Source organism: Gouania willdenowi, chromosome 8 (assembly GCF_900634775.1).
Source record: "Gouania willdenowi chromosome 8, fGouWil2.1, whole genome shotgun sequence".
Taxonomy (NCBI): Eukaryota; Metazoa; Chordata; class Actinopteri; order Blenniiformes; family Gobiesocidae; genus Gouania; species Gouania willdenowi.
Genome location: NC_041051.1, coordinates 16,897,401 through 16,919,204, shown reverse-complemented (window position 1 = coordinate 16,919,204; position 21,804 = coordinate 16,897,401). Strand labels below are relative to the sequence as shown.

The following is a 21,804-nucleotide window of genomic DNA, read 5'->3' as shown; positions in this document are numbered from 1 at the left end:
TTAAAGTTCTTTAACAACACAGAAAACTTATTTGTTGAATATTTAGTTTTTGTTTTCAGAATGTGAGACCCACTCTGCAATTGTGATTGTGCTGGATGAAAAGAACACAATTAGGTTGAAGATTCAAGTCCAGTCCAATTAGGGTTATGATATAATTTCTGCATTTATGAGTTTATGAGGAAGCTACAAGTTTCTTTACCTTGGAATGTGTTTTCCATGTGGGAAAATTGCAGCAGTCGTACAGTACATACATGCAAACGTTGATTGCAGTAAAGGTCTAATTTTTCACAGCCTTCAGCAAAGACATTTGAAGCTCTTTAAGCCAAGGACACCAGAGATGGTTTGCATCCTCGATGCTCCTCCCCCCATCGAGTGTGTGTGGTCCCGTGGTGCGAGCCCCGCCGATTAGGGTTTAGAGGTGAGGAGGTCAAAACAAGATACTGGAATGTTTACGTAATGCCGCTGCTATTTATGCCAGTACCATGATATTTGAATGTAAACTCATACGTTTGTTAAATAATTTAATAGTAAACATGTAAATATGACTGTTTTGTGGTTATTAATTGTTAATTAAAAAAAAAAAAAAAAAACACCACAAGACGATATATACAAAAAGAAATCAAAACACAACACTGACAATCAAAAAACAAATAGAAAATAAGATAAAAACCAAAATAAATCAGAATTCACTCAAAACATAAATTTCTATCTTTGTTTAAATAGCAGGGTTTCAGCCTTTTAAATAGTACACAAACTGCCGTAAAATAGGCCAATCGAATGACGCGTTTGAAAGGATCCAAAAGAATTGCGCACTGCAACGTTACTGCACGTGGACTGTTAAAAGGTCATTCGCTTTAAAAAAAAAAGAAAGTCTGTCAGTATTTAAATTTGTTTTTGTATCGTACTTTAAACAGATTTTAGACTGTAGAAGTTTTTTTAAATCAGCTCTGGTAATCCTTGCTATCAAGAATGGCTGAAGACGACTATTAGTATATGAAGATGATTTGCTAATAGCTTGAATAAACTGTAAATTGAGCAACAATTTCCCGATCATCCAACAATCTCATCTCTAATCTTTGCAGGAATGAATGGTTTCCATTGAAAAACTGTGTGGAGACATATGAGTAAAAACAGATGATCCTGCCCCAAAAACTGAAAGTATTTGCTTGCTTAGCAACTCTTTCTCAGTGCCATTTTGTTTGACGTCCTCGGATACAATTGGTTCTCCACACGCCGAACAACGAAACAAAGTTTTGGCTTGGTATGAGTTTGGAGCATCAGACCCTGGGAAAAGATGTCTGGATGGCAGCCATATTTTTCCCTCCGATTACGGCGAACACAATTTGGGCTTCATGACCAGCACTCGCCTTTAGCTGTGTGCCAACAAATGACTGAACAACCCCCCCCTCCTTTTTTTTCTTCTTCTTAAACACACACAACTGCAACTCTCTTCCCTCTGTGCACAACTACACAAGCTGTTTCATGGCCTTAAATAAGGGGTGAGTTGCGAAATGCTGCCACAGAAATGAGAGAAAATGCTTTAGCTGTTTGGGGAGTGGTCTGGATTTTTGGGGGGAGAGCTCACAGACAAGCATGTGTGTGGGAGGGGAAAGGGAGTAGAGCCAGGCAAAGGGCGATATATGAACAATTTTGTATTCTGTTCCTTTGCTCCCCATCCCCCCTTTTTTTTTTTTACTTCCCCTCTCCATGTGTGTGCTCACCCTTCTCCCCCTCCCCTCCACCAGCAGGTTGTTTAATACTTTCCAGATTTCAACATGCCTTCAGCCTCCTGGAAGAGCTGCAAGTCTGCTGATGGAATTTGGCGGAAAAAGGTTAGGAGTCCAGACGGGGCTGCTGACATAATAAACCTAAAGGCACAGAGCGCCTCCCTTCGGCGTATGCAGAGAGAAAACACAATTTCCAAACAAGGTCTGGGGGGGTAAATGCCATTTGACAGGTTCTGAAGCAGATGAAAAGCTGCATGCACAGGCTTTGAAAGGAAGTAACAGCTGCAAGACTAGACTGCAGTTACAATGAGGGCTGTTTTATGAGGGGAGGTGATCTGAACCTCCTGAGAACATCAGCAGTCTCCAGTGACGGGTTTCACTGTGCCAGAAACCATGAACATTTGTGTTCATGTCCTGCCTTGAACTACAAATCATCCAAATATTCTCATTTGGCAGTCATGTGGGGTTACTTAAACTATTTCCTTGGCGACTATTCTTCTTCCTTATCAAGAAATGTACAAATCAAGTACATAAAAAGAAAGCAACCTCATCAGTCTGCGTGATCTTAGGGAGAGAGACAATCAAGGCATTTAACAAGACTGTTTTACAACCTTAGTCACATCAGTCAATAAACAGATTTGTCTAATGAGAGCTTTTACAGCCACTAGGTGGCAATAGATACCAAGCTCTGGAAAGCTACAGAACACTAGTGCACTGTATTTCATACTGTAACACAATCACAATAAGTGATTAAAAGTAATAACTTCCCAATCACATGCCCAATGTGACAGCAAGTAGAGATTTAGTCTTTCCTTTACCAATCCAAAGAAGAATAATAGCTTCATAGAGGGAGAGAAAAAAAGAATCAATACCACCTCTGGTTTGTATTGACTACAGCGATCAATATAAAGGCCCTGCTTTTACCACCAGTGTAACAATAACGACTTCTGTCTCGCCTTTGGCAAATTGGACACTGGCATAATATGACTATGAAAACGTAGGAGTTGAATGTGATTAAACGGCTTCAAAGGTAGAGATGAAAGGTTGAGTATAAAGAAGCCAAGCCACAGAGGAAAAAGAGCCATGTTTTCAGCATGCAGAGCTAATGTAGAGAGATGCAGGGCGAGACCTTGGACTGTCTGCAGCGGCTGTTAACAAAACACAGTGCGGTGAACTTTGCCCGAGCAGCAAAGGGTTCGGTGGAGCATGAAAACGCCAATGCACGACTTGTAAAATCAAAAGTGACAGAGCAGTTTTAAGTCCATCACGATGAGAAAGATCGCGGTCTAAGGTGACTGCCAGACTCATCTATCCTCTAGTCAGCAAGGTGAAAAGAATCCCCTGTCACTAAAAATCAATGCACCTTTTCTTAGTGATAAACATCTACCGCCCCACATCCATCTTTTACCCACTCACATCAGTGCTGATGAGAAAATAAGCACTTCAGAGGCTTCGCAGAAAACATCCTCCAAATCAAGCCTTGCATGTAGACACAAAATCACACACACGTTCACCCAAGTCGTCACATCACTTGAGCTTGTACGCTTATCATACCTTTCCAGCTACAGCCGAAGACCTCAATTACATCCTTCCTTCCTTTTTAGCAGAGCCAAAAGAACAGTTACAGGAAGTTATTGATGCACTTCACACCTAAACTACATTACCGGTACTTCTTAAAGTCCACAGGAAATCAACAATTTGATACACATTCATGCTTTTATTGGAAAATAGAGGTTATTTTGATTAATACAGAAAATACAGTGACATATAAAGCTTACTAAACAATGTACAAAAACACAAACAGCCTCTTTTTCATTCACACATATTTACCTTTTGAAATAACCCCATTACATTGTGCTCCAAGCATACTCTCTCTTTTACCAGGCTCTCACTTCTGCAACTGCAATCTGAAACAGTATGAACTCATCTTTAATACCGATTACCACAACAGACAAATGACAATCCTTCCCACATGCAAGCATTGCACGTGAGATTCACTTTTTTTCTTTTTTTTAAGTAGAAAAGTATCATTTGGCATATTTGTCGCTTTTAGCTAAGGCAGTGAAACCTACAAGCAATACTTGGGCTCTGTACTTTTGGCCATGGCTTTTAATGATGCAAGGAATACAGTGGAGCTGCAATGACTACACGGCTTACACAAAAACAGTCATCTTTTCTTAATGCTCTTGCATCTATTGCTAGATGTGTCTTATTATACCATACGCTTATTAAAGATGCATAAAGTAAACATAACTGATCGGTTTTCAAAAGAAATAGTTAATACATGTAGTGTCTTTAGGCAGACTGGATATTTTAACCATATTCAGTGTAAAGCCATATTCATAAGCTGTCATAAGGATTTCACTTAAGGCTGCCTTTGAATTAATAACAATCTGATTAACTGTTTTTTGCAAAGTAAACATTAATGTTGATTTAATTGTGACATATGCTTAAGGATAAAGATGATTCGTTAAACACGCACAGAGAAAACACAGTGTTCCACTTCTCTACATCTGGTCTTCTGTAGTACCATCGTGCTCTTAAGCTAATCCAACCAGCTGCACTTCTGAGACTGAGAATATGGTACTCATTGACGAGAACTCATTTAAACTAAAGAGATTCTTGGTTTGGGCTTTGAGCCCTTTTTTTAGAGAAAGAAAGGAAAGCCTTTGAGCAGCATTACAAGGACTGCATAAATGAGAATAAGGACAGAAACTCTGACACATATGGCACAAGTGTAATGTTTTCAGATCAAAGAGCATCGCGCCTCAGTGACAAACACAGCCCGCTTTCATTGTGATAAGACACCCACCGGTGATCCTTCTGTGACAGAGGCCTTCTGTTCAGCTCTGGCCTCATGATGTCCCTCAGTCAGAGAGCAAGGGAGTGAGAAAGAGAGAGCGTGGCGAGAAGAGAGGCGAATCAAATGCAAAAAGCACATGTGACACATCAAGCGAGAGAAGAAAGTGGTGAAGTGAGTTTTAACTTCGGAAAGTGTTTTTCCTTTTTTTTTTCATCCTCCAACCACTATTCCCTGCTCAAGTTCTGGAATGTTCCATATTCAAAAAGTGTTTGCCTGTCCGCGTGCGCTCCCTCAAGTGTCAGAAGACAAAGACAGATTGACAGGCGGAAGGTAGAGGGTTAGGCTCTCTGACAGATGGAGTTTGGGCTTGTCTGTGAGGAATAGTCAAGCTTTCTTTGTAGCCCTACAAAGCACAAGTCCTCCATGTTCTTCAATGCCACAGAATGCCGCATCCGATTCCCACTTTAAGTGCAAATCCACACTGTCGAAGGACTTGCCAGTTCTACACAAACCACTTCGGAAACAACGGCTCTTTCTTCTCTCTTTAAAATTTTAAGTAATCTCATACTCTGATCTCATCGTCTTCATCCTCCAAGAAAGAGGAAAAGTTGCTCTCCTCCTCAGGCGGGGCACTGAATGTTGCACTGTCTGTGTCGCCTGAGTACATCTGGTTGGGTTTTTCATCTAGAGCAGCAGAGCCGGAGCTAGACACTGAGCAGCTGTCGAGGTGCTGCAAGTGCCTGGGCCGGATTTCAGGAGTGTACTCTGGTGTGTAAGGTCCTCCATCCTCAGGCCTCAGATCAATAGAGTTGGCAGGCTTCAATGAAACCTGGTGATGCAATACAGCCGCCTTTTCACTTTCCTCCATGTGTCCGTTTGTATCTAAAGCCTTCCTTCCATCCACACTGCCCTCGTCCCCATGGCTGCTAACAGCAGGCGAAGCACGGCCCTCGCTGCTCTTACCTTCCTCGTAGCCAAGATCATCATCCTCCTTCTGCATCACCCCTAGGATGTCACCCAGCATTGAGGGTCCCAGATCAATGTGGAAAGACATGACAGAGTCTGCACGCTTCATTCCACCCCCGTAGTTCAGAGAGCTCTCTGGCAGTTCAGTCAGCTCGCCAAATTTCTGTTCCTCCAGCTCAAGTAAGTGAGTGGCAGCATCTGCACTTCTCCCGTCCAACTCTTCACACTGTTTAAATGGACTGGAAGACAAACTCTTAGCTACCATATGATCTTCCCTGTTGTCGTCATTGAGGAAAGGCAAAGACATGGCATTTTTCACATATGTGGGTGAGCTTCCAGGAACCAGCTGGGCGTTATCTCTCTGTTCATCCACTCTGTTCACCGACTGCGAGCGCTTGCTGCTTCTGAAGGTACGGGACAGTAAGCTGGGTCGGGGGGAGCGGGGGAAGGGTGTGCTCTCTTGGGGAGGCTCTCCTGAGCGGGTGCTGAGGAATGAGGTGTCTCCAAAAGCGTCGCCGCTTCGACCAACGTGCATGGTATGGCGGAAGTCACCCAGAGGAGCACTAATCATCTCCCTGGTCAGGTCCATGCGTGAGCGACGTTTGGACTGGGAGGAGGATGACACTAGCTGTTTTAAGATCGGCATCGTAGTCAACTGGGCAGGTTTTCTTAAGATGAAGAGAAACAGCAAATCTTCAATTAAATTGTGTCGATACACCTCAGATCAAGTCAGCCTGCAAACCTGTAAAGAGAAACAAATGAACCAATTAAAATTTTAAATACAACTTAAAATTAAACACATCATTTGTTCACAGTAACCACTAACTTGCATGTACCAAATTAAGAAATTGTTATTTATCAAATTTATTTGCCAAAAAATAGAAAAACTAGGTTTGTATTTAAACTACTGCATAAAGACCTAATAGTAGCTCTGTATTTCTGCAGACTTTTTCACAATGGCAAATTAATAAAGCAGAATTTGGGGCAATTATTTCTATCTTCTTAATGTATCTGGTACCACTCCCAGGTTTGGTTTTAACAAGATTAAACAAAAGGATGGAAATTAAGACTTTAATATTATTTTTGTGTGCAGTTAAAGGTAAGAGAAAAATGTTATTGCTTTGTTATTTATTTTATTTCTTATGAGTAATAACTTTTGTACCACATTTGTACTGAAGGGGCAGAGTTTCCTTTGTGTTAGTAGTTTGAGTACAGAGCAACTGTCATGGAGGGGGAGTGTTGGTACATGATCTTTTTTGATACAATCAAAATGATATTCCACATTAGCTGGTATTGCAGATCAATTTGTATTAAATTCTCTGTTCCTCTTGACCCCCGACCAGTGTTGCCAGATATGCTCTCATGATGTAGATAAACTTATCTTAGGTCGACCTTACAGTCTAAAGTGGGTTACACAATTGTTACAGTGCGCACAAAACCTGTATTATGCCTGATAAAAGGGGGAGGGCAATTTTGAAAAATGTCATTGAAACTTTAGAGCAAAACATCCAAAACCAAACCAATATCCATACAGGATAGCTGAGAACAGCCAAATATGTTCTGGTGGAAAACCCACAGCACTTATTTTATGACCAAAAACGCTGGCTTTTAATGAGTGACTCAATTAAAAAACCATTAAAGAGCAACCGTACATGTATCGGCTGACTGCACAGATATATTAATTTGATAAATGTATGTAAAAATGTGAGCAGAGACATAGCAGCAAATACTTTTCATCTCGTCTTCTTTTTAGACTGATGACAGATTTGAAAAAGTGTTTTTCAACATTATTAAAAACCCACAAAGAGGAAATGTCACTGCGTGCCGCCAGACAGAGACGTGCGTCTCCCCAGGTGGTGCACTGAAGAACCAGAGCCTGGTGTCGCAATGTCTAACCCAACATATAAACATGAAAAGCATGCTACCATGGTGGTCTGCTAAAACCAAATGCAAGCAGTTTTACCATACGGCCATCAGTAACACGTGCACGTCTGGCTTGTGGGTGTACAATCTCCATGTTTGCACATACCTGAATAAAAAGGCATTGCTCTCCTTCTTTAAGATGCACTTCTTTCTTTCCCAACTTCAAGGAGATCATCTCAACTGCTTTTGGCAACTTTTCATTGATATCTAAATAAAGTTGCTTTACGCCAAACTGCAAATGAGAACTGTCCTTTGTTTATTGTTGCAAGCTTTAGAATGCATTAACCTCATTAGTTAGTCTCCACCCCCCTGCCGCTGCAAGCTGAGCTTTTACTCCTCTTCCTGGCAATACCCTCACCTGCTTTGGTTTCCATAGAAACACTCTCCTGCAAGCAACAGTGTTTCCTGTCAGTCGCTCAGAGATGTTAGGGTATAAAGAGGTTACAGCTGTACATAGACGTGTGCGTCAAAAATAGATTGAACACTTTAATTTCAATTCTTACTTCTTACGTGCCTAATTTGCTTTACCTTTCCTATTTAAAATGAGATGTATGAAGAGTGTAATCGATATGAAATGTGAGAAATTCAAGCTTAAAAACAAACAAGTTTTTTTTCTTTTAAAAAAAAAACAAAAAAAAAAATCAGGTTTTGATATTTTTTGGGCAATGCGCATTGATTTTTTTTCATCTTTGACAACTATTTTATCCAGAAACAAGCTTTTCTCCATAACAAGCCGCATCTGGCTGGCACAAATCCAACTAGTTGATCATGAAGGTGGAGATGGTGAAAGCAGTCGGACCTCCCACTTCTCTATCTCCACCCTAAGGACAGGATCAAGCATAAAAGACTCAGAGGAACCCATTGCAGGCATGTGGATGCAGACATTTGTTGCACAATCCCGGAAGCTTTGCAGCGGCAGACATCTTCAATCCATTTTGATGCACGGACCTGAACAGCTTTACTTACAGCTTTGTCAGAAGTGTGAGTGCATGTGTGTGAGAGAGTGCAGAGAGGGGCCTGAGAAGATGGCAGTTAGCGTGGGAACCACAGGGTCACTGTAAGGGAGGGGGTTCGACTTTATAAACACTTTCACAACACACATGTTCAGACTGCAATGGAGAGCTGAGTGGAGACTGAGGAGACAGGCAGGAAGAGCAAACCAAGCACATCTGCATCATTTCACTTTGACACATACTGCACAGCTCACACTGCACTGACCTGTGGACTCTACATGACTGATACATATAGATTACAGGGTTGACTGAACTGCCCTGATATGGTGTTTGAGTGAAACTAAGCAGCAGAGGTGGCAAAAGTACTAATCTTCAGGACTCAAGTAAAAGTATAGACACTTGAATAAAAAATTACTCTGGTAAAAAAAAGTATTAGAGTTGCTCTCTTACTTGAGGAAAAGTACATGCCACTTAATGTACGTAAATAAAAAAGAAAAAGGTAAAACAAATGTTCCTTCAATAATTAGACAGGGTTTTTAGGAACTTGTAGTAGTAGTACATGGAAACAAGTTCAATCTGTTACCTTTGAACACCTGGAGAATGTTTTGAGAAAAAAAAGTGCAAATGCTCAATAAAACCCAGAACATTTTTAAGAACTTGTAGAAAACTGGTACATAGAAATAAATTAAATCTTGTACCCTTTATGAACACCTGGAGAATTTAGCACTCATTATAGATAACATTTGTAAATAAAATTTTGAGGGAAAAAAAATACTCAATTAAACCCAGAGCAGCTTTGAGTTTTTTTTTTAATTTTGAAAATGTCAACTATAAAACTAAGGGCCCTGCCTAACAGAAAAAAAGCTCAAACTACCATAACGTTGCATCTTTTTACGTCGTGGCGTCGTCTTTGAAGATCTTAAAAGTAACAAGTTCATTTAAAAAATGTAAGGAGTAGAAAGTACAGATATTTGTTTAAAAAAGTAAGGCGTAAAAATAAAAAGTTGCCAAAAAAAAAACTATAAGAACTCACCTTTATTTTTATTTTATTTTTTTAAATCAGAAAAATGTACCAGTACCACCTTTACTAGTACCTGCTCTCCAGAGATCCCACATCATTTTGCCTACTGGTAATAGTTATTAGGAGTAAGTTATAAATTAAAAGGCCTATGTTACACTAAATCAACTTTTCTGTGCTTTAAACATCATAAAAAGGCTTCATACACATGCCCTAAGTATTTTTTCATTGATTCCCTCAATCGTTAGTTAGAGGGTGATTTGCTCCTTTCTTACTGCAGGGTGAGCCCAAACACCTCACTCCAATTTGATGACGCGTTCCCACGATGATGACGAAGTTGACATGGCACTGAGCTGGAGAAGCCACGCCTCCAGGAAGATCTCTGCCGTGATTGACATGTAAACAGACACGCCCACGAAGGTGAGCATTTCAGCATCCTTCATGCAGTGCTATGTATGTATTTTCTACAGTCTATGTATGTACCAGCGAATGCCCCGCCCCCACGCTCTGTCTCATGTTTATAAAGCAACATGAGCTCGGCTACGGAGTGGGTGGGAGGAGGGCGGGCTGTCCTCTGGCCCTTCGTCACCGTGCCGGGAGGAGGAAGTCAGTGTCCAGTCTATAGACACGCCCACTCATGAATACGCATAAGTGGGCCGCAAATCAGCCTGTTTGTGTAGAGCTGCTCAGAAAGTGACTTTTCAGAGGCTAAAACTCTGGAAAACAGGTGAGTTTGGGAAAATAAACCTCAAATACTATGTTTTTGGGGTTTTTAGAACAAATGGAGATGGGTGAAAAATAGCATGACATGGGACCTTTAACACACTAAATAGAACAAAAGCAGGGATAAATGGTAACTCTTTGGTTGCGCGTGAGAGGACCATAACCTTCTAATCCATGTCAATATCCAACACTGCACTACCAAATACAGCACAAAAAAACACACTTAGATACAAACACATTCATTAGGGACTATGGTCAATTTCCAGAACCAATGTGCTTAATTTGTCCTGTGTTTCCCACTGTCTGAGAGAGGTGCACTGGTACTTCTGGCCGTCTGTCTGTCTGTCTACATCATTTGAAGTCATTGACCTGAATTGAGAAGCGAATGACCGGAGGGTGAAACAACATTAGGGGGTAGGAGGCTACTTGTACTGACAATCTGTGTGGAAAAAGGAAAACACTCTGCCTTGCCTGAGAATGATTCTAAGGATACCGCCATTGGCAAACTTCCAGTTTGCGGGTGGAAAACTATCGCTCATTCCCACGTGTTTAGGTAGAAGACCAGCAAAAGCTATGCAGTTGTTCAGTAATGGGCTTGCAAAGACTCTAGACACAAATGCTTTAGTAGGCAAACAAATGGCCTGTTAGTAGATAGGTATCAGCCATAGAACTCAGTTAGTCTGCCTGAATAAGTCATTTAGAAAGGAGAAGCAGAAGGACAAACAGTGGAAATCACATTATCTCACAATCACAGCAAACGAAAACAACAGGCATCGAGCAGACGATACCCTCCGAGATAAACACACACATAAACCATACAGCTTTAAGGGGGATCACAAATAAAACTCTACTTACTTTAAAGGCACGGTTATCGCCTGCTTATGCGGCTCATTTGGGCAAACCATTTGCTTAGAATAATGTGGATTCAACCTATACAACCACCCACATAGGAGCATTCATTCATTTTCAATATCTGTTTTAAAAGGTTAAGATTAGGGGTGGTGGTCGCACATGCAGGGTACACAATCCCACAATACATAGAGAAGAATAAAATGTAGCACCTTCCTGCTACGGGTCCAAAATGCTAAGAAAAACCAGTGCCTCATACAGACACCCTTTCTAACACTATGCTAATGTTCTTTATTGTTTCAGCTTTTTGTCCACATCAATACTTCGTGAAAACGTGAACAACTGAAAATAGCACCAAGTGTGGATGTGCTGGAGTGCTACAGTCAGCAGACAAGGATGCAGTAGCGCTCTCCCTAACCAACCAAATAACCTTAATATTGCCCAACCACAAAAAGCTGTTGAGAAACTGCTAAATTGCCCAAAAACCACCAGAAAAAAAGATCAGTTTTGAGTTTCTTATTTGAGCTTGAAAAAACACATTTTAAATGTATTTTAAAGTGATGGTAGATTGCATTTTTGCCTTCAAAACCCCAAAACTAGAAATAACATTCAATCATTGACTCATTCACAAACCTAGATGGACAAACAAGACATTTTCCAGGCCAAATACATTTGTCACAAACTGAGGGATATATAAAAAAGCCAATCCAATCCACAATACAACTTTTTGATCTAAAGTAACGTTTTCCAATTGAGCAAGATGAAATAAAATGCCCTCCAGAGAAAAAATGGCTTATGTAGGTATTTTCTTTTCCACTTGTTTATAGCTGACAACATGATGTGAGGCGTTCTGTTATGCTAATGTCACACCTCGCCCAGCAGGGCACTCTGCTCGGTGAGCATCAAAGAGCAACACAATTTTTGTAGCTCCTGCACAAATTAAAGTGCCTGCAGGTTTTTGAATTAGTGCTCATCTTGATGAGTAATAAATGTGTAGCTATCCTTAGATCAAATGCGAGCAATATTTGGGGTGAAAGAACAAACTCACGGTAACATGCATCGCAACTCAACAAGCTCCTAATCTAAATCAGCATGCGACGCCACATTACGGAAACCCCCACAAAAATCTAGTTTTTGTTGCTTACAAATGCAGAACATGCTGCAAGACGAAAGTATAGAAACCAGAAGGATGACGACAAGGACCTAAAAGCAACGCTACATCTTTTTAAAGATCCCCAACAGTCAATAAATAGTCGTAGCAGAGAACAGGCCAGCAGCCAGTCGCTTTGACATGTACCAGCTGACCTCTGATAGCCGAGAGGAGATGACTCGTCTCTTTTACATTCACAGGCAGCGCAGCCCACAGACATGTCGCCCCTTTCTCCTTCTCTCTGTCCTCCGCTGTGATGAAACTGACAGCTTTTTAATACAGATAAACAAATGGAAGATTATAATGTATTCCATTTTAACAACAAGTGAAGCACAGTCATAACAAAACAAAGTAGCATTTATGTCCAAAAACTACAGTTAGAATGGAGACACATAATCCCGGGCTCTGCACTGACTTTGTTCCCAAGCAGCACATGTGCTTCCAAAGCAAATATTTGGGAGCACAAAATTATATTTTTCATAGACACAAACAAATAGGCAGCACACTGCACATTTTTGGTTTACATTTCTCATTTTTTCCCTCTGTAAACTGAAAACTTTTGTGTGTTGGTTCTTGGCTGTCAGTAAGTGTCACCAAACTTCCTCCGTGCTGATCCTCGTTCACTAATTAATCAGGAAAATCAATAAATCTGTATTTAAAAGACCAAAAAGTGGAAAGGACGAATCGTTTCTACGCTATTAATAATATAAACTACCTCACTAAACAGGAAGTGAGAACAGTCCTGTTCCTCTTCCTTTACTTCTGACTTTTCTACCGATTCGTCCTCCTCACCTTCTCCTGACTTCCTCCTGCTTTTCATGCTGGTTTCACTCTCTTTGTTATTTTTTGTTGCCCTGTCACCTTTTGCGTCAGATTTATTGCATTATTATTACATAGTCTGATTGGTGCATTGCGGCCAGAGGATTGTAGGCTTTGTAATTAAACAAGTAATTACGTAATATATTATTAATTCATGTAGTCTATATATGCCTGTGTGTGTGTGTATATATATATATATATATATATATATATATATATATATATCAAAAGTGTGTATATTAAACTCAATAAGCACTTATGGTACACTGAATGTGAGCATTTTTTTTACATTTTCATCAACAACTTAGTCTGACTTGCATTGAGGGGGAATCAACCAGGGCTGAATATAACAGACAGTAAGCACCATGCTGGTTAGCAATGCTGCGGGGGATGGGAGTCTGATTTGACAGGCAATCGACCGCCAATATTGCATTAGGCCCCAGTGCATAGATTGGATGGTTGATACTTATCTTTACTCGCACAATGTGCAACTAAATAATTTTCCCAATTTGCATGTCTTTTTTTTCCTTTTAGGAGCAAATGCGAGTATTTTCTTTATTTAAATTGTCATGTTTTTTTTTATGACTAATACAGTATATTTTCTTCTTATAACCTTCTTCTTCTACAACATTTAGGCTTAATTCTGATCGTTATACCAGGCACGGGCTAGGCTCGGGTGTTGCGCGGTAAGTTTGTTTTGATTCGTGAGAGAAAGACGCATTGAGCGCGCATGGACTTGGTGGGCCCCAAAAAAGAAAAAAAAAAACAGAAGTTGATTTGTCATTTATTTGCAAGTCAAATATTACGAAGGTTGGTGGTAGGGCTGGGCGATATGGCCTTTTATAAATACCGCGATATTTTTAGGCCATGTCACGATACACGATATATATCTCGATATTTTGCATTACCCTTGAATTAACACTTTGATGCACAAAATCACACCAGTATGATAATTCTATATGTCTACATTAAAACATTCTTGATCATACTGCATTAATATATGCCAATTTTAAACTTTCATGCAAAAAAGGGGATATCACAACTAAGTCAAAGTTGACATAACTGTATTTATTAAACAGTGAGTGGCTCAAACATAAAATTGTCAACAGAAAGTGCACGTTCTGTGCAAAATTGTCACAGAGACATTTCAAAACAAGACATTAGTGCAGGATGCAACTCACATGGCATTTCAAAACACAAAATTAAAGTGCACTTTTTGTACATAATGCCACTACAATATTTTAAAACAAATAGTGCCCTTTTGTGCATGTTGTCATTAAGATGACATTTCAAAAAAAAAAAAAAAAAAAAAAAAAGTCCGCGAGTTTAACGGTATGGTCATTTTCAACACCGCGCAGACTACAAGCTGCGATATATCGAGTATATTCGATATATCGCCCAGCCCTAGTTGGTGGTACAGAATTATTGACATTCCAATATATATAAATGGGGCCCATTACCCTGTATGTGTCACGGGGGCACCCGGGTGCCCCATTTTTCAAATGACTACTCCTTCATTAGTTCTCGTTAGATCGGAATGCAGTTTGGTATGAACATTCTTTGAGCCCTTTTTTTTTTTTTTGTAAATGGGGCCCAGGGACCCACCCCCCATTTCCGGTAATTTCCAAATTTATGGGAACATAGTCATGTGATATATCGTTTCAAAGGTAATTCAACAAAAATTACGATTATACCTCGCACAAATCGATTAGGGGCCCATCCGACTTTTTTCTGCAATTTCCATTAAAGTCGTTTTCTCATTTATCTGTGAGTTAAATATTGTGACAGTTGTACTGAATTATTGACACATACCAATATATGAATGGGCTCCGTTACTCTGTAAGTGCCGCGGGGGCGCCAGAAAAATGCCGGGGGCCCATTTGGGGGCCCATTTTTCAAATGACTACTCCTCCGTTAATGCTCGTTGAATCGGGTTGTAATTTGACATGGATATTCTGTGAGTGGATGTCAAGAGCCTCTCGGAGACCTTTTTTTACTCGGTGGAACCGAGTCATTTGACTGAATTCTCGGGAACGTGGTACGTGCTATTCGGCGATGAGACGTTCTGTGGGCCCGGCCGTAGTTCATCCGAACTCGTTTAACAAGTCCTAACTAGGTAAATACTCTGATTCTGATTTAAAATCAATTAATCCCTACATAGCAGTGGTTTAAAACATGTTTGTAATTAAGGCATGGGAAAAATGTCTCTTTTTCAGATCAGATTCAAATAAGCCAACAAGTTCCAGTCTAAAAATACTTCTCTTTACGCACAAAATGCATGGGTAGAGAAAAGACAGCATTAACCAATTATAAAAACCAATAACCTCAAGTGCATGGGTTAAAAGCTACTCATACAGGCTTAAGCTGCTCATCATGGGGAAATATAAATGGGGGGTATGTTCCCAGGAAGGGCAGAGAGAGAAAATGAGCACGTAAACCCTCCCATCTCTCCGGAAATCTCCACAGCCTGCCCTTCCTGACCACTCTGTGTGTAAACAAGGCTTTACCCTCCCACACTGTATTACAGATGGGCCAATGCAAACAAACACATCCCATATCTCTCTCAACACTCAGTTTTAATAACCTACAGGGTTGTAGGACAGTCATCCAAAAAGTAGAGCTTCACTTCAGTTTTCTTCAGTGCTTCAGGGGAGCAATAACTTTCATTATTCTTTAGGATAAAAAAGCCCTAACCCTATTTTCGGGAGTTAGCGTTGTCACACCAGCTATAAATGAATAACTCATTTTTTAAAGGCTCGTTGGAGTTTGCTATTGAAAAAATAAAAGTATGTGTTACTTTTACTTTGTGGGATATTTATGCAGCAAGTTATCTAATCACATTAACACTAACAATAGCTAGAAATCATGTGGTAGATTTTTCTCAAGGTATTGTGATCTTTTTGATATATAATCATAAAAGGTAATATACAGTATACCTAAAAAGAAAATCTGAGTTTTATTACGTAAATTATTTATATTTTGGGGGTTTTGGTAACCTTTTAATGTTTTGTTTTGTTTCAATTTAAATGCAGCTAAATAAGATGAAAATAAGATTACTTGTATAGCATCAAAACCTGCCATACTGACATATACTGAGGTACTTTAACATTTCAGGTTCAATCTGATCAATCTTTGAATGGAATATGTTTGAAAATGTTAACATTTCCTTTGATTTGGGTCACATTTTCTTACTTAGTGGTGATGGTGGTTCCTAAAGCCTGACCAGTTGAGAACTAGTGATCTAATGCAATGCTTGAGGCAGTGTTTTTCAACCTTGGGGTTCAGGACCCCATATGGGGTTGCCTGAAAAAAAAAAAAGGCAGTCTCCTGAAATGTCTAGTAATTAGGGATGTAACGATTCACTCAACCCCCGATACGATTCGATTCACGATACTGGGTTCACGATACGATTCTCTCACAATTTTTTTCATTTACAAAATGGGACTGTAGACAAATTTTTTTTTGGGGAAAAAAACAAGAAAATACTGTATTATTTTCCTTTTATTTTTCATTGTCAAAAGAATTCCTTGATAAACTATTCAAAACAATGCAATTTAACTAAAAATAAATCTTGAATTAAATAAATAAAGGAATAATACAAATGAAAATGAAGCCTATTAATTTAAATTCTGGTTCTATAATAAACAATGCAAAACTGCATAATAGTTCTTTTTCTTTTAAAAGTGCAACTGAAAATGTATTTTGTGCCTTAACAATTGGACTTTAAAAAACAAACAAACCGTGATTACACTGATTTACGTCATATTTGTTTGGACCAGCAGAGGGCGCTGGTAACACAGTGGTCGGTTGGCATGCAGATATCTTGCAGTGAAGAAGAGAAGCTATGCTAGCAGACAGAGCTAATAGAAAAACGTGACTTTTACAGATATTCAAGTAATATTACAGATATTCTTTCGGTGCTAAAGGGGTAATGAATCATTTATTAACATATTTAAGAGTAGAAGGCGGCCAGAAAGAAAGTATTAGCAGACTCCGCCCGCCGCCAAACACTTCCGGACCCTCTGCTGGTTAAAAAAAGTACTGCGATTCAATTGTCAGAAAATCGATATCAACCGTGATACCTATGAATCGATTTTTAACTGCCTTACGATTAATCGTTACATCCCTACTAGTAATTGAAAAAAACAAAAAACAAAAAAAAAACAGGCTAAAACGGATTAAAATTCTATTTGATTTTTTTTTTAACCCCTACTATTTTTCAAATACACATCACACACAATACATATATCAAATAACTGTATCCTATAGCCTATAGTTAAACTTTTTCAAATATATATCTAGTTCAAATAAAATGCAGTATAGAAAAATCTAGTGGTGTTGAAAAAATTGATTCGGCGAAATATTGCAATATTACGTTGCCCGATTCTTGGATTGATTCAAAATGCCTCCTCATCATTTTTTTTATTATTATTATTTTTTTTCCCCTTCATTTAACCAGGAAAGTATTTTCCACTGCAGGAGACATTGTAACTGCACAAAGAAGTGCACTAAAACCTGGGCATGTTGACCAGCTTGTGTTTTTTTTAATAAAACCTACAAAGAAAGTACTAACTTTCTGCATTTATTTGTTGTGCTAGGCATATACCTCAGTTAAGTTGCACTAAAGTCAAAGTTGGTTTAAAAGCCACAGGCAGATTGTATGTTAATTCTTTATTTTTTTAGTTGTTGGCACAGGACATGTTAAAGCCAATGTTTTGAGTGTAAAATATGCTAATAAAATACATTTCATACATAATGTTCTCATGAAGGTGTACACATTTACAGATGAGTTGTTTCTTCAGTCATATGTTACAAAAAAAAAAAAAAAATCGCAATAATTGACTTTAATATTGGGATATATCGTATTGTGACCTATGTATCATGATACAAATCGTATCGCCAGACAGCAGACAATAGACACCCCTAGAAATATATAAGGTGGTGCGTGTATCACTTTTTGCACCAATCCTGGCTACTATGTATTTTGTAACATACTTTAATAAACATGATCAAAAACTAATTTTAGAAAAAAAAATGTCTGTTTGTGATTTCAAAATGGGCCGAAAAAGGTTGGAAACCTCTGGCTTAAGGGAATAATACTTCAATCAAAGTTTAAAACTAGTGAATTTATCTATTCCACTACGTTTGTCAGTCTTTTGTTCAGTAGTCTCTAAACAAGTTCGAAATGGAAGAATACAATCTTCTGTCATTGTTTATGGCTACATTGATAAAATGTGATTTCTCATGTTCCCTTCAGAAGACAAAGAAACAGGACGGAGTTGAAGACGAAACACATCCCTCGGCTTGCAAACCAAAATATGCAGCACGCTGGAGAGAACCAGAAAACAATGAAGCCAAACAAACAAATAGAAGAAGAAAAGAAGAAAAAAAAAATCCAGAAACAAACACGACAGTCAGACCAGGGACGAATGAGACCATGAAGTTAAAAATAAACCAACCGTGACCTCAAGAAATATCAAGGTTCTTCTCTGCACTGGGACTTGAACATTATGAGCAACCCACCAGCTGCATCCAAAGTTAAAACTAAAAAATAAACTTCAGAATGATTTGTGTTTCAGTCAGTTTATCAAAGTTAATCCTCTGATTCTCAATCACCATCCTCCGAGGCATTCCAGGAAAACAGAAACAGTTTATGTTGGCATTTCCTGGAATGTGAAGGGGCTGGACGAACACACATTATGCCTCAAAAGAACACACAAACTGCAGACATGTTCAAACATGGGTGTCGGACTACACACTCAGTGGCCACAAATAACACAGCAGTTTAACTCCAGTGCTCCCACGGTTGTATTTTTAAAATGCTAGTTATCTCCAAATTAAAGTGAGAAAGTAGACATTTGCTGGATTTTTGTAAACAATGTTACGAGCAGGATGCTTTTCCTGGGATGCGAGCCAGCCAACAGCGTCTCAACACTTCACTGTGCCCACTAACACAAGGCTTGGCACAAGGACCATGAACACATGACCGCACGTAGGGTGGGAAAGGACAACTTTTACCTTCAAGCTACAAACAGGCCTCCTGCAGCCAATCAGATACTGTGTAATTATAGACGACGGAGAGAGCAGAACCTGTGCAGGCTGGTTGAATACATGTCACCTCCCTGTGAGGCCCTTCCACAGGTAAAAGTACACACTGAGGAACAGAAATCCCATTGCGGCTGCTTTCTTTGCAGTGTCAACCTGATTCCCAAAGCTTTTGTGTGTCATTTGGATTATGCAGGTCAAGTGTCACATTTGGGGGGAAAAAAACTAAAAACAAAAGAATTCTACCAGGTTTTCCTCACAAGCAGGGATTTGTGATAACATTATCTTTCCTCCAGATTTCTGAAAGTGCTGGAGGTGACTGAGGGATCACCTTTAAAACACAAGGAAATGACCTCCATGCCTTACAAACTAAACAGAGCTGCCAAGTCAACAGGCTGTGGGTGATGAAATGGACAAACAACTTGTGCTCCACAAAGGGTCTTTACAGCAAATACAAATAAATAAATAAATAGGTATTTTATTTGGCTTAAGTCCGACAAATTCATCTTTTGCTGTGTGATGTTTGGAATTACAACCAACACGACCATAAGTTTTGTAAAACACATTTCTGTCATTTCAACTTAATGTCATTCCTTATGTCAATGGCGTATAAAGATTTTCACAAATGGATACTTCATAAAATTTGCATCATCGAACAAAGTTTGCATGAATGAAAATACTTAGAAATGTAATACAGGACTACAAAACACGTAATGAACAATAACTTAAGAAAAATAACAGTAATTTAAAGACGTTTTTGAAACAGCAGTCGTGGCCGGACACTTTATTAAATTACAGAAAAATAATGTTAATCGAAAAATCAAAGTGAGTGCATATGTAGTATCTTTTTATATATATATATATATATATATATATATATATATATATATATATATATATTTTTTACCTGAACAAAATGCAATTAGATGGAACACTCAGGCGTCACATCATTGACCTTTCTTTGCCTTCACTCAGATGTATTCCCACTTTTTAAATCACAATAAACCTGGCATACACCCCCCACCCCACACACACCCCCAACCCCTGGGGACACATAAAGCTTTAAAGCGGGTCAGTTTTGGCACCTGAGCCTCATGTTTAGTACCTCAGCATTAGTAGTCTACGTGTAATATGTGGAAGCTTAGCATGAACACTTAAATAAAGTAAGTAAAGTACTTTACTATACATGAAGTTACATTTAATTAGCACACATTCATAGATATCTTATTGCATGAGGCATGTGGGGATTATTTCTACCGTTTTGTTATACTTGCATTTCCAAATAAAGATTTACCAACAAGGTTTTTTTTTTTTTTTTTTTTGTTATAAAGTATAATTTTGCAGATTAATTGTCTGTATGTCTTTAAAAAAAGGAAGGTGGAGAGCTTAAAGTGAGTTTATCATTATTGACTGATTCAGGGTGGGTCACTGCCTGCTAGTGGAACAATAATAAGCCTCACACACAGACTATAATGTGACTAAATATGGATACGTACTTTTCAGCTGTTTTAACAACATTTCTAAACCGACGTATTTTAAAATTTTTAAGTTTAAAGCTCAAGAAGAGTCACAAAGACACACGCTTACCGAGCATCCCATTCATAAAAGCGTGCAGGCCCCCAGCAGGTCGACGACGGGGCTGCATTCATCCACAGAGACGCAGCAGGAACCAGGAAGAGCAGCTTCACGAACACCGGGAACAAACGCTGATAAATTAACAAATACGGGGTTTTAAAGGAAGGAATGAAGCTGTCACCGTATCTTCTGAGGCTGTGCTTCTGCCGTGGAGAGCAATAAGCGGCACAATGCCTCCTGCAGTAGTGCGTGTGACCACGCCCTCTTTACATGGCTCCTTAAAGGGACAGGCTGTCCGCGTGGGGCCGAATACACACAATGTGTAATGTCTGTCTGACAGGGTAATGACACCCTATTTATTCAGCAAATGAACTATGTTACAGACTGTTTGCAATGAATATTCGCTTTAAATATATTAGCACCATATTAGCACCAAAGTAAATGACAATATCTCTTTAAAATGTATCAAATACACTTAATATTGTGGAGCCATTTTTTCCATGTTTCATTCAACCATTGATTCAGGCTGAATATTATGTTTAACACTATGAAAATATACGTTGGTTTTTTTTGTTTTTATTTTTTTACAGAGGAAAGTCAGGGGTAGATGACAACAAATTGGGCTGTCTGCTTTCAAGTAGATATTTATTTACAATTCACAAACAAATTCCACCCTTATTTCCCAGAATCTAGACAAAACAAGCACTGACATTGACAAGGTATAAACATGCCGAAAACACGAAATTTTGTCCACTAAATGAAAATTAAAATCAAATTAAGGTACATTAAAAAAGCAATGAGGGAGGTACATTTGTTTACACTTAGGGCTATAGTTATAGGGTTATAGATTTGGTATTTCATAAATAGAAAAAATGCTCTTACTTTTCTCATGAAGGAATGAACTTTTGTCAGTTGATATTTTGTCATGGATTCAAAAAGAGAACCACTAGGGATTTCAGAATCAAAATCAGATTACTTTATCCCAGGGGGGAATTAATTTCTTTTTACAGATGCTCCAGAATATTGAATCAAAAGAACACACACTAAAACACAATAAAGTCAATTTAAGATGAAAAAGGGAATTTTAATGATTTTTCTTTTTTAAAGGAAAAAAAAAAAGGATATCATGACCACAAATACTGCTGTCTTTTTAGCGGAAATGTATTTTTGATAGGCCTCCATAGCTTAGCAAAAGTAGACGATTCATTTAAATTATAGTCCTACTTAAGGCTTATCGCTAAGAAAGAGTTAAA

The 21,804-nt window shown here is 38.8% G+C and overlaps 1 protein-coding gene across 3 annotated transcripts in view; it reads right to left on the bottom strand.

Moving 5' to 3' along the window:
• Nucleotides 1-20,797, bottom strand: part of cdc42ep4a (CDC42 effector protein (Rho GTPase binding) 4a) — a 40,177-nt gene extending 19,380 nt beyond the window's left edge. The window contains exons 1-2 of one of the 3 annotated variants that reach the window (XR_003674611.1): nt 20,564-20,797; nt 4,540-6,238 (exon numbers count right to left, since the gene is read on the bottom strand). Coding sequence is in view for 2 of the 3 variants with exons in the window: in XM_028454725.1 (XP_028310526.1) it covers nt 5,093-6,142 (1,050 nt within the window). In the remaining variant the exon portion in view is untranslated. Of the gene's footprint in view, nt 1-3,424; nt 6,239-7,525; nt 7,663-20,563 lie in introns of those variants that run through there. The other 2 variants (XM_028454725.1, XM_028454726.1) reach the window with 2 other exon arrangements.
• Nucleotides 20,798-21,804: the final 1,007 nt, after the last annotated feature.